This window comes from Camelus ferus, chromosome 8, assembly GCF_009834535.1.
Source record: "Camelus ferus isolate YT-003-E chromosome 8, BCGSAC_Cfer_1.0, whole genome shotgun sequence".
Classification (NCBI taxonomy): Eukaryota; Metazoa; Chordata; class Mammalia; order Artiodactyla; family Camelidae; genus Camelus; species Camelus ferus.
This window is the reverse complement of record NC_045703.1, coordinates 73,002,268-73,014,778: the sequence shown is the minus strand read 5'-3', so window position 1 is coordinate 73,014,778 and position 12,511 is coordinate 73,002,268. Positions and strand designations below refer to the sequence as shown.

Genomic DNA, 12,511 nt, shown 5'->3' with positions numbered 1-12,511 from the left:
TCCCAGCTTATCCCTTCCCACCCCCTTAACCCCTGATAACCATACGTTTGTTTTCTCTCTGAGTCTGTTTGTTTTGTAAATAAGTTCATTTGTGTATCTTTCCCTCTTTTTTTTTTTTTAAGATTTCACATATGAGTGATTTCATATTTATTTTTCTTTTTTTGTCTTACTTCACTTAGAATGATGATCTCCAGGTCCATCCATGTTGCTGCAAATGTCATTATTTTATTCTTTTTTATGGCTGAGTAGTATTCCATTGTATAAATATATCACAACTTCTTTATCCAGTCATCTGTCACTGGACATTTAGGTGGCTTCCATGTCTTGGCTATTGTATATAGTGCTGCTGTGAACACTGGGGTGCATGTTAGAGTTCCCTCTGGATAAATGTCCAGGAGTGGGATCCTGGGTCATATGGTAAGTCTATTTTTAGTTTTTTGAGGAATCTCCATACTGTTTTCCATTGCACCAAACTACATTCCCACTGACAATGTAGGAGGGTTCCCTTTTCTCCACACCCCCTCCAGCATTTATCGTTCATGGACTTTTTAATGAAGGCCATTCTGACTGGTGTGACGTAACAACTCATTGTAGTTTTGATTTGCATTTCCCTGATAATTAGTGATACTGAGCATTTTCTCATATGCCTATTGGCCATTTGTATGTCTTCAGTGGAGAATTGCTTGTTTAGGTCTTCTGTCCATTTTTGGATTGAGCTGTTTGTTTTTTTGTTATTAATTTGTATAAGTGTTTATATACTCTGGAAATTAAGCCCTTGTCAGGCACATCATTTGCAAATATTTTCTCCCATTCTGTAAGCTGTCAAATCCACTCGAGTTCCTCTAGAGAATGCTTTCATTTCAGTGATTTTTCAACCCCAGGATTATCATTTAAAATTTTTTTAATCTCTTTATGGATATTTTCTATTTGATGAGATAATATCACATTTTCCTTTACTTCTTCAAGTGTAGTTTCGTTCAGTTTTTTAAACACATTTATAACGGCTGCTTCGAGGTCATTGTTGATTAAATTCAGCACCTGGGTCCTCTCACTGGTTGTCTGTTGTCTTTTTTTCCCCTGCGGCAGAGTCTCAGTTTCCTGTTTCTTTCCATCTTTCATAATGTTTTGCTGAAAACTGGACATTGCAGGTAACGTACTGCAGGAACTCCGGACACAGGCTCCGTGCGCTTCCTAGTGGCCGCGGCTGTGCTGCGCGCTCAGCGGCACCCCGCGTCCCTGCGGCAGGAGAGGCCAGAGCAGCTCCAGGAAGCCCGGCCCCAGCGCGCGTTGGCGCCGCACAGTGGATTCCCGCAGAGCTGTCCCTCCTGGCCGCTCTGCGAAGTCTGTCTGCCTCCTTTGGTATCACACCCACCTGTTCAGCCCCACTGATTACTGACTGAGGGTTTCCATTATTTCAGCATGGCCTGGGGAATAGATTTCTCCACTGTGTGGTCCAATTAAGCCGAGGCTCGGTTCTTAGGAAGCTGGTTTCCTAACCCCAGGAGGGCTCTTGGCCACCTCCTGTGATTTGGCTTGTTGCTTGTAATGGGCTGTGTTGTATCCACCTCAAATTCACAGGTTGAAGCTCTAACCCCTGGGAACTCACAATGTGACTATTTGGAGAGAGGTCCTTTGAAGCAGGGATTAAGTTAAAATGAGGCCGTCAGGGTGGGCTCTAATCCAGCCTGACTGGTGGCCTTACAGAGGAGGCGAGGACACAGAGAGGAGCCTCTGTGCTGGCGAGCTGGGGCAGAGCAATTAGACCCCAGCCTTCTCGGCCTCTGTTTTGGGTAGCCTCTACCCTATTGGTGGAGGCCGGGTGGAGGAGGGAGCCCCCAGTCCTCTATCACACTCACCAGGTATTCACCCTCTTCAACTTCACGCTGGTGTCTGTCCCTCCCGGTGAGGTACAGTGGCCCTCGGTTGGGAGCTGAGGGGAGAGGGGGGCCATCTTCTTGGCCCCTCACAGCCAGCGACAGGCTGGGCGCAGGTGGTGGGAGGAAGGGAGCCGCAGACTGTCACTACTGGGACAGTTTTGGTAGACACAACAGATATCCTTGGATAAATGTTTCTTCATCTGATGTATCTTCAGGGCGACGCCCAGGGGCCGAAAGAGCTTGTTGTCTCCAGCCATCACCAGATTGGCCCGCCCTGCTCGGGTGTGGGTCCGCGGAGGTCCTCACGCTGCCATCCAGAGGTCCTGCCCTACGATGGCCTCCTAACTGGGCCCTGCGTGTCCGACCTTGCCCTGGTCCCACTGCCTGCTGCAAAGTGACATCCCAAATCGGCTCTAATCATCTCTTCAGCTGCTTCTCCCTGCTCCCGCCGTAGAGACTCCTGCCCGCTCGTGCTGGCCCTGCGTGGACTGACCTCTTCCGGGCTCTCAGCCTCAACCAGCAGCGCCTCCTGTGCCCAAGGGTCCCCTCACCCCAACCCCGCCTACCACGCAGCCGCATCCGGGATGCTGCCCTCCCCAGACAGTCCCACCCTGACCCCTGAACCCCACTGAGGGAGGGGGACCTCTCCCATCTCACCACTGCGCTGGCAGGGAGACGCCCCGCCTTCTCCAGGCCGGGTGGCTGTACCAGGCGCGCGCACAGGGCTGGCAGCTCTGACCAGGTCCTCTCCTAGCTGACATTCACTTGGTGATGATGTGTTAATGATTCTCTCACTCAACTGTGTAACCCGAGAGGACCGGGACAGAAAGATTACATCTGTTGGTGCCCAACCACCGACTTCCCACGTTTAGCACAGAAGAGCAGACATTCAGCGAAGTAGGGGAGACGGGGGAGAGGACAGACGGCCCTGGGGTGGGGCCGGGGTGAGGGGGGCCCGGAGGTGAACGGTCGGGGCGGGGGGGAGGCCGCGGGGCCTCTGCCCCTTGGCGGTCGGGGTGCTGTTTCTAACTCGTTGAGACGCCCAACCCGTCCAAACCCTCAAGCGCTCCGAGAGGGGATGGGGCGGCAGCAGATGGCCTGGGGGTCCCCGCCCCATATCCCCCTCACCTGCAGTTGACGCTGCAGCTGCCAGGCCCGCTGCTCCCAGAAGCCTTCCCAGCGCCCGCCCCGGGCCGGCATCGCCCTCGCCTGCGCCTGCGCCTGCGCCTTCGGGCCGGCGTGCGTGGGCCTCGCGTGGGCACCAAGGCGACGGCGCGCTGGGGGCGGGGCGTGCGGGCGCGCTGGGGAGGGAGGGGCGCGCGTGGGGGAGCGCGGGGGAGGGGTGGAGGTAAATTTGGAGACTATTTTCTAAGTATTATGGATATTCAAATTCCATATAAATTACAAGCCTTTTTGGGTGCAAAGTACCTAACTTTTCCCTTTTTTTCCTTCTAATTTTAAAATGTAAGTGATCGCGTCTTCCTTTCCCTAGGAGTATGTATCTTCCGCAGGAACAAGAGGGCCGGGGGCAGAAGCACGTGAGGGAAGACACCAAGAAAGCAGGGCCCTGGGCGGGGCAGGCCCACAAGGGCAGCTGTGTTCACACATGTGATGGGACTGCCTGGGTGAGGCCCTCCCAGCGGCCCCCACGTCCGCGGGGCCTGGGGTTGAAGACCAAGGGGCAGGAGCCCTCCCTCCTCCAAACCCTAAAAGCCAAGGCAGGGAGAGGGCTGGGATGACAGCTCACCTTGTTGGCGGCGTCTGGGTCCTGGGAGGGCGGGGGAGTGGGGACGGAGGTCAGCAGTAGCGCCCGTCCCCCGCACCCCGGACCAGGCTTCCCCCAGCCAGCAAACAGGTGAGGTGGCAGATCACGGCCACACAGCCAAGTCCAGCGGTTTTGGCTTTCAGGGCGCCCGCCGTCCAGGTTTCCCTCCGTCTCACTAGGGTCCTTCTCCACCAGTATCCAGTATCAGGACCTCTGGTGCCATCTGCACCCCAAGGATGTCCACGTCTGTGTCCAGCGCGCCCTCTCCCCTGCCTTTCAGACCTGTAGGTCCCACTGCCCATGTGGCACCTGGGGGATGTCCGCACAGATCCCGTCGAGCACCAGGCCTGCTGCCCGGGCCCTCAGCACCTCCAGGCCCATGCTCGCTTAGACCCCAGCTGGGGACCCACTCTCTCAGCCTTGGAATCTGCCTTCTCAGCCCACATCCCATCCATGGACAAACCCTACTGGACTCACACAGGAACAGCCCCCCTCCACCCCATCACTGCAAAGCCACCTCTGTGCACTGCCTGACTGTTAGTTAAGATAGTTATCTGCGGTCTAGCCTCCAGGGGTTTTAACAATGTCAGATCAACTCCTCCCAGCGGCTTCCCGTTTCCCTCGGCGTAAATCCCAAAGAGCCCGCGATGCCAATGCGCTGCCCGCCTGCCCCTCCCCTCCACCTCCTAGCTGGTCCCTGCCTTTGCCTCTGAGGCTCCCTCTGCCCACAGTTCTCTCCAGAGACACCCCCACAGCTCCTCCCACCCTGTTCCAGGATTCTGGTTGGAACCACCTGTAAGAGATAGCGCCTCTATCCCTCTCGTCCTGCTGCCCCGTTCTCAGGGGGAGCATGGCTGGCAGACTAGATGCAGAGTTACTTGACCGTTGAAGCGCTGAAGGACGGTGTTTGGCATGCGTAGGAGCTCACGTATCTGCTGAAAACTTGAATCAAAGACAGAGGAGGCCAGGGACAGACAGGAGAGCCTGCCAGTGAGCTAAATCGTCATCCTCCGAAGTATGTTAATCACAAGAAACCGCCTGAAAGTGGTCAATAACCAGACAGGAGTACTGCACCAGGTGTCACTTTGGCAAACGTGCTGGCAGGTGTAGTCCTGGAGCCAGTGAGGCCACTGTTGGCTCTGCCTTGTGAGAGGAAGCACGGGCATGAGTGTGCTGTGTGCAGGCCCGACGTGCGTATGTGTGCTGTGCACACAAGACAGCCATCCTGTCCCTAGACGTCTCCTCTGGGGGCCTCCAGGGACACAGCCGAGGATACGCATGCTGCATGGGTTTTGGCAGCAGGGTGTTGCAAGTAACCCAGAAGCCCGTCATCGAGGGTGAGGCAACCAAGCCCCTGCCCCAGAGGGACAGGATAGACTGGAAGGTCACACACAAGAGACGTGGCAGTTAGAGAGAAATGGCAGCCGATGCCATTTATGCAACTCCACCCCCAGCATCGCGCAAGGTACACCCACAACAGACACACCAGGGTGGCCCGTCTGGGGCGGGGGGCTGCCTGGATAGGCCTTGCTGAAGGTGCTGCGTGAACAGATGAGAATTATGTGCCACGGACGAAAGAGCAGCTTGTGCATTTTAGGTCCAAAACTAAAAAGGAAAAAACACTTGCTTTTTCCTTTAGGTAGAGGGACTGGGAAGTGGGGGGAGATGGCAGAGGAGCTGCGACCTGGTTTGTAAGCCTTTCCACACGTTGATTTTTATAAATGACATGCATGCATTTCTTTGATTAAATAGCATTAAACAGAAAAGCAGAAACTTGTCACTTGGGACACATAAGCATTTTAATAGTTTATGTCATTTATGTAAATAGTTATTGCAAGCTTACCTCATGTTTCCAGAGAAAAAAACAATGCCCAGGAAGATGAAAACTGAGAAGTGACCTGTTATGATGGTGTCTGTAGCTCTCCAAAGTTTACCAGTGACTGGAATTAGGTTTTTCCAGACTGCCTGCAACCAGAGCAACAGCTGGGGTCTCAATACCCTGCATGCCTGTTCCCGGCACTAAGTCTGAAGACTCCACCGAGATTTCCATTCTCGTGGCCACCTCTGCCTCTGGACTGCTTGTTCTCTGCAGAGTTTCAGCAGACCTGCACGAACAAGCCCCAGGCATCCCAGAGAACAGGTGACATCACTCACAGCTGTCCTCGGCCCCACACACCAGCCCCACATGCACACACGGCAGCCTGCCCTAGGAAGTCCTCCCTTGAAGACAAATTCCTGTGTTATCTGTAACCTGTTTCTCTCCCTCATTATGGGTCTTCAATTTGGGGCAGGAGAGGGCATTTCCAGGTCAGAGGAAGGAGACGGTTCTGGAAAATCACTGCAGTCTCGGCAGAGTTTCAGATTTAGCAACGTGCCAAGAGTAATTTTATTCCTCCCTAGAGGAAATCATACAAAACTATGTACAAGCTTTAAATTTGTCACCTTCAAAGGAGTAATAAGCCATAAAAGTATATGTAAATTTCTGGCAGATAAATTGTAATTATTTTTCATACTTAAGAACTTTTTTCAAAATTCTATGCTAGTAGTTGCCATAAGCTCATTACGCGGTCAGCAGCTGCTAACGTTCTCTTAAGAGTTCACGTCTACAGCTCAAGAAAGGCGGGCACTGACAGGCTCCGGAAGTGTGACGCTGGGCAGCCAGGACCAGTCCAGAGCCACGGCCCCCACTCTGCTAACCTGCCCTGTGGACCCCACACTGTTCGGCTTGGACCACCGGCCGACCGTCAACAGAAGCTGAGTGTGATCTGAACTCCTGGCCTCAATTTCACTGTTTGTCCAAAAAGGAACACAGTTTGCCTTTCATAACTGCAAAAGCTGCATTCATATGAACGTAAAAAGCTCCCTGACGTGAGGTTATTAACAATCAGTTAACACCTGTGGCTCATGCTTAAGCAAGCCATCGCGCTTCATGACGTGGCTTGAACTGGTCACCTTGTCCACACCCACTCACTTTCATCAGAACGGGGCCCTGGAGCTGCCGGGGTGGCCGCAGGCTCGGCCCCACACTTGCCGGTCTGCGCAGGATGTCCCAAGTGAGACACGCTGGTTCGTGAGGGTCCACAAGGAGAGGAATGCAGAGTCACTTGTGAAGACGTCTTACACTCTGTGGATATGCTGGGCAAAGTAAAATAAATTTTATTCCAGCCACCTACACTTCTGAGTGGCTACTGGACAGCGCGAAAGTTCCTAGGGGTCAGCGCTGCTTTAGCAGACAGCGCTGTTCTGACCTCCTTCATCAGAGGGACGTGCGCTCAGGGTCACAGAGGCTGCCTGGAGGCAGCCCGAGGTGTCTGCCTCCCTCCAGCACGTCCCACGCTGGGCCGCGCGGGCTGCACGGCGAGGAAACGGGGCTCCGTGGTCAGGCGCGCGGCTTGGTCGAGGTGTCAGTGATGAAGCCAGGACAGGGATGGTGACAACAGGGCACAGCACTGACGGGCACGTGGACGGCAGGTCTCCGCACATCTCCGGCCCTGCGGGCAGGCGCGCTCCTGACCGGCTTCAGGCGGGCTCCCAGGGCCCCTCGTGGCTGGGCCGTCGGGGGCCTTGGGCCCCTCGCTGTCTCTGCAGTGACCCTATGTCCACGCGCTCTCCCGTCCTTGGAACTGGGCCCGGCCCACACTGTGGACTCCCCCAGTCAAATGGCTCCGGTTCTCTGTAACAGCAGCCAGCAGGATCCACGCCGACGGTCTCCCTGCCACCTCCTGTGGAAGCCCCGCCGCGGGGTCTCTGGACGCACAAGGAGCTCAGCCCGCAGACGAGGCCGCGTGGGACGGAGGGACTGTGAGATGCCCGTCCTGGCGCCTGGTCCCAGGAGGGCCTCACCCCCGCGGGCCTCACGGCGGCAGTCCCGCTCCCTCATCTCGAGTCCCCGTGGCGGACTGGACTCGCATCTTTTGTTGCCACAGGAGGAGGGGGTCCTTTCTGAGAGGAGAGACCCGCACGGACTGTTCAGAGGGGAGTGAAGAGACCGCAGCTCCCAGTTCTGAGCCGTCAGGTTAATGTTCTTAAAGGTCTATGAAACAACAGGAAGAATGAGCAGGAACCACCGCAAACTCCCAGGAGACACGGGTTCATTTACATTGAAACTCCACTCCCGAAGATCGAGAGGGTTTTGGCCAGTGTCCACGTCTGTCAGTAATTTTCAATTACGCTAATCGCGATACTTCAGAACAGAAAGCAGGACAAGCAACAGACGCCCCGCACGCCCCGCACGCACCGCTTTCCCTGCTGTGGACACGCCGTCCTTCGCTCAGCTCACACGGGCCGACCCCGCGTCGGGGGCCCGTCCCTGTGGAGGAGGAAACTGCCAGGAGGCAGGACATTTTCTAGGCTGTGCAGTCAGCCTAGTGTTTTTCAGGCCTCTCCTCTCTGTTGTTAGATCACTTACTGTTTTATACTGTTTTTAAAAACCCCGTAAAGTTGGAACCACTGTCGCTCATTTAGGCTTAGGCCACCTGCACCGGGATTCTCCATAAAGAATAAAACACCAGCGGCACCAGGGCAGGAAGGAGTGAGGGTTAACCCACAGAAGGCGTGAAGACACTGCCATCAACCCGGGAGGCACCGACACGGGTTCTCGCTTAAAAGGAGAACCACTGAACCTGCCTGTCTGGCTGGCGCCATCCCCGGGATCGCTGACCCCGCTCTGACCTCAGCTGGGCCCCCCAGGCCCCGACATCCCGCCTCCACCATCAGCCACCACCGACCTGGTCATCAAACCCGAAACCCAGGGCCGGCAACCACAGGTGTGCTGTCCCCGCCAGCCCTGCAGACACGTGGGCTCTGCCTCCTCCCCCGGAGGCGGCCCGCGCTACCCTGGGACAGGGCTGCTTCACACCCTTCTCAGACGGGCAGGAAGCCCGTGCGGTTTAACGGCCCCGACCCGCTCTCGGGCTCCCGTCTGCCTGCAGGAGTCGTCGCGCCCCAAGGCAGCACGCTTCCTCGCGAACTCCACCATCTCCAGCATTTAAACTGGGCCCTGCCAGCAGCCTTCCGAGTGCCCTGCACATCTCTCTTCACAAATTGTTACTACGTTTACAAAAAAGAGCTGGATTTTTCTGTCTCCCGAGATCTGCCACGGGAGGCTCGGGCTGCTAGGGACTGGCACAGAACAGGCACATTTGTTGAGTAAGTTTTACAAGAAATGGGCTTTTATAGCCCAACTTCAAGTCGAACACGTATCTCCTGGGGTTATAGACTTCTCTGAACACACTGGACAAACACTGGAATGGAAACAGTCACTTTTCATACAGATTTCCCTTCTGCAAGTCAGTCCGCCTGAATTTTGCTGGGGCTCAACGTGACCCCAGATGTGTAACTAAATCTCTGAAATCAGCTTTCCATGCACGACGCATAGAGGAAACCACTGTCCAGTGGCCATGCTGGAAAGCTGCCCAGTGCTTGCTGCCGCTTACGGTGACCCAGGAGCCAGATCCCGGTGGGGCAGTCGTCACTGCCATTAGAAGCCCCAGAACCGAGGGCCTGGAGATGAAACTCAATCAGTATCAACACAGCCTCAAGTTTTTGTCCTCCCAAACTTTAAGTGCCTTTTTGGGCATTAAAATATCCTAGCAGTGAACACTTACAGTTCTAGTATGCTCCCCTCTGGCTCTGCAAGATCTCCCCGCGCCTCTACAACCCTGAGAGACTCTGTACCCCGTGGAAGTCCTTCTGAAACCCCCAGCCCTGGCCTGGCCGGACAGTCCTGCTGAGGCCCCGTGGGATGCAGGTGGCCGTGAGGACGGAGGGCCAGGCCATGTTGCAGAGCCTGCACTGCCAGGCCCGCCCCCACCATGCCCGACATGCTTAGGTCATCACACTCCCGCCACCAGCCACCTTGGGGGCCTCACGCTCAAATCCACCTCGGGCGTCTGGTTTACAGCGGGAGGCAATGCAGTGACAGTGTAGCCGAGAAGCAGCCTCAACACCCCCAGGATGGCTGAGGCACAAAGTGGTCCTGAAAGCCTGGGATGTGCACGTGAGCCGCCACCAAAGGGACCCGAAGCCCACGGGTGAGTCTGTGCGGTCGGACAGACGCCCCACGGCCCGCAGACACTGCCTGACACAGAAAGGGCACTCGGCAGGAGTGAACGAGGTGTGGGGAGGGGACGGGCAGGGGGCTGGTTTTACAGATACCACCTTTGTCAGCACCAGGAAAACTGTGCAAACATGCTTAAATACATACAAAGTTTATTAAAAATAGGCTGCAAATGAAATACAGTAGAAATGGCAAACTACAGCAGTTTTGGTGTTTTCTCCATACAACACGGTCATGAGAAGCACTTTTACACGTATTCACATTTGCTCTAACCGTGCGAGGCCAAGCCCACACGTTTACGGGCTCACAGCCACACACACGAGCATCCCTGCGTGTAAACATTTACACGTGTCTGCACGTCCCGTGTGCTTGTCGTTCTCCACGCGTCAGCAGGACAGTGGCTCCCCTGCACCACTCCCTGCAGGGGAGCGTGGGCTCGGGGCGCCGGCGCTCGGGGCCGCTGCGCCGGCGCGGGGGGTAAGCGCGTGGGCCCTTCGTAAACGCCAGACCCGCTCCACCTCTCCCTCATCAAGGGGAGTGGTGGAAGCGTGCTCCCGAAGAAGCACCTGGCAGACGGGAAGCGTGTGCGCCCGCATTTTAGTGAGCTATCACACGCCTCTCATTACAGTGGCGCCCGAGGCCAGAGAGCCTCTCCCTCTTCTGCCTGAAGTGCACACATTCCCCTCACACGCACGCTTGAGAGAGAAGAACACGGTGCAGAAAAGTCACCTGGACCCACAGCAGGGCTTGTCACATAGAAAACCTGCTCATAATCACAAAGGCAGTTAGCATTTTAACATCACATGATACATAATAAAGTGAGGTCCGTCTCCCCGACACCAGCCACGTACTCACAGCTGAAGCAGTGACAGCGGTAACTAATCATTCAACACATGGAAATTAAATAACTCTACTACAAAGTGAAAAACGGCCTGGACTGCAGACGAGCGCCTCTTACAGTGTTTCAGTTACAGACCCCAGTGCGGCGGGGCCCCTCCCGTCCCCGATGGCAGACGATGGAGATCTCCCTCAAATTCTACGCTGCTGAGCGACAGCTGTGCTCAAGCGCCGCCCACTAACCTCTCAGGCCTTTTTGTTCCTGTTCACACCGGCGCTGTTCAGCTAACGGTATCCTCTTTCATAGATCCCCTGGAATAGCTGAAATATCTAATTAACTTTCTAACTTAACTGTCATCTTCAAAATCACCAACGGTTTATTGGCATAATAATAATATCCAGTATTTATAAAAATAAAATTTTCTAAGCTTAAACCTTGAAAATCTTCCTGGAGAAAAATTTTTAAATCAAATACTTAAGAGTTGATCCGGAGGGCTGTACCTGTAAGGAACGGGATGGAACTTCTTACTTTCGGGAAGCTTCGGTCTAAGCTGCTTCCCGACTGTGCAGATGAGCCGGGAGGGCCACCACACGCCAGCTCCAGACCACTCCACAGAAGCTGCACGTCCTCACATGGTCCCCCTGGAGATAAAGCCTCTCCTGCAGGACAGTCTGCGGTCGTTACCGAGCAGTGCCAGCCACAGTCTGGGGAGCCCAGGCTGGCCTCCGTTTGACAGCTAAAATAACGCTTTTGAAAAAGAACAGAAGGAGAACTTTTCTGTGCTCTCTGTGGGAGACCGGGAGAAGGAACACCTCATCACACCGCCCTTCTTTCTGTCCCCTTTCAAACCCAGACTCAAAAAAAGAAACTAACAAGAAAGCTATCTTCACCAGAGTCCGATAATTAAGAAAGCAGACAGTGTCTAAATTGTAGAAATGACAGTCTCCTGGTAAAATACAACAGAACATCTTGGAACTGGAAGGCGTGCAGGAGCTATCGGAGGCTGGAAGCGCGCCCCTGCCCGGGGCCCCGCGAGGGCAGGGGAGGCGCCCCTCCCCTGGGGCCCCCCCGAGGGCAGGCGGACGCGGGTCTCCCCTCTTCACTTTGTGCTCAGCTCGTTCTCCAGTTCTGTTAACTTGCGAGAGGCCTTGACTCGATTGGAGACGTCCTGACCTTGAGAAAACAGGCGCTGGCGCTCTCTGAAGGTCAGGTTTTCAGGGGCTCCAGGACCCCCAGGCAAGTCTGTGTCTTGGCTGCATGAAGAGGGAAACAGACTATTACTGTTCGAGATGGAGGCAGCCTGTCAGCAATTAGGTCAGTCTGCATAATGGGCAACTAAGTACAATTCTCTAAGGGAGAGACTCCTTCTTTGTTAAGTTTTGCCATAATCCTCCTATAGTTAAAATTGTTGGGGCTGCATTTAAACTCATGTTAAAAAAGGGCAAAATGTTCCCCTTACTAAAATGTTAACTTTCTCCAGCCGCACCCAACTCTCAAAGAGCCAGTAACTTCAATTTCAGTGAGCAGATAATTCTTAGTAGTTAACTAAACAGTGTTTCAATGAACCCATGTGTGCGAGAGGCAGCCATCCATACACCAGGGCTACACGAGCCCCAGAAGGTGCCAAGGAGTCTGCCGGTTAGTTCCATGTCACTGACGTCACGCCTGTTTGGGCAACGGCAGCTCGGCCTAAAACCTAGGCAAGGGCCTTCAGGGACGACCCTGGGCCAGTGTGCTGTCTGGCAGCACCAGGGTCGGCCCCGTGTGGCCGAGCAGCACATCGGACCTTGTCCTAGACTTCTCCGCCTCCTTCAGTGAAGCGAACAGCAGCACGTGCAGCTTGCTCTGAAGTTCTGACCACAAAGCCTGGCGCCTACGCACTCCCTGAGACGGACCCGGCTCAGCAACACAAAGAGCCTACGTGCTCGGAGGCGCGGACAAGGAGCACCTCCGCTGACAGAGGAGTCTCTGAA

At 54.9% G+C, this 12,511-nt stretch overlaps 1 protein-coding gene across 1 annotated transcript in view; it reads right to left on the bottom strand.

Moving 5' to 3' along the window:
* Window positions 1-9,831: 9,831 nt before the first annotated feature.
* The window catches only part of AFDN (afadin, adherens junction formation factor), a 122,463-nt gene continuing 119,783 nt past the window's right edge, over window positions 9,832-12,511 (bottom strand). The window contains 1 exon segment of the mRNA XM_032485369.1: window positions 9,832-11,791. Coding sequence (XP_032341260.1) covers window positions 11,638-11,791 — 154 coding nt within the window. The 3' untranslated portion in view covers window positions 9,832-11,637.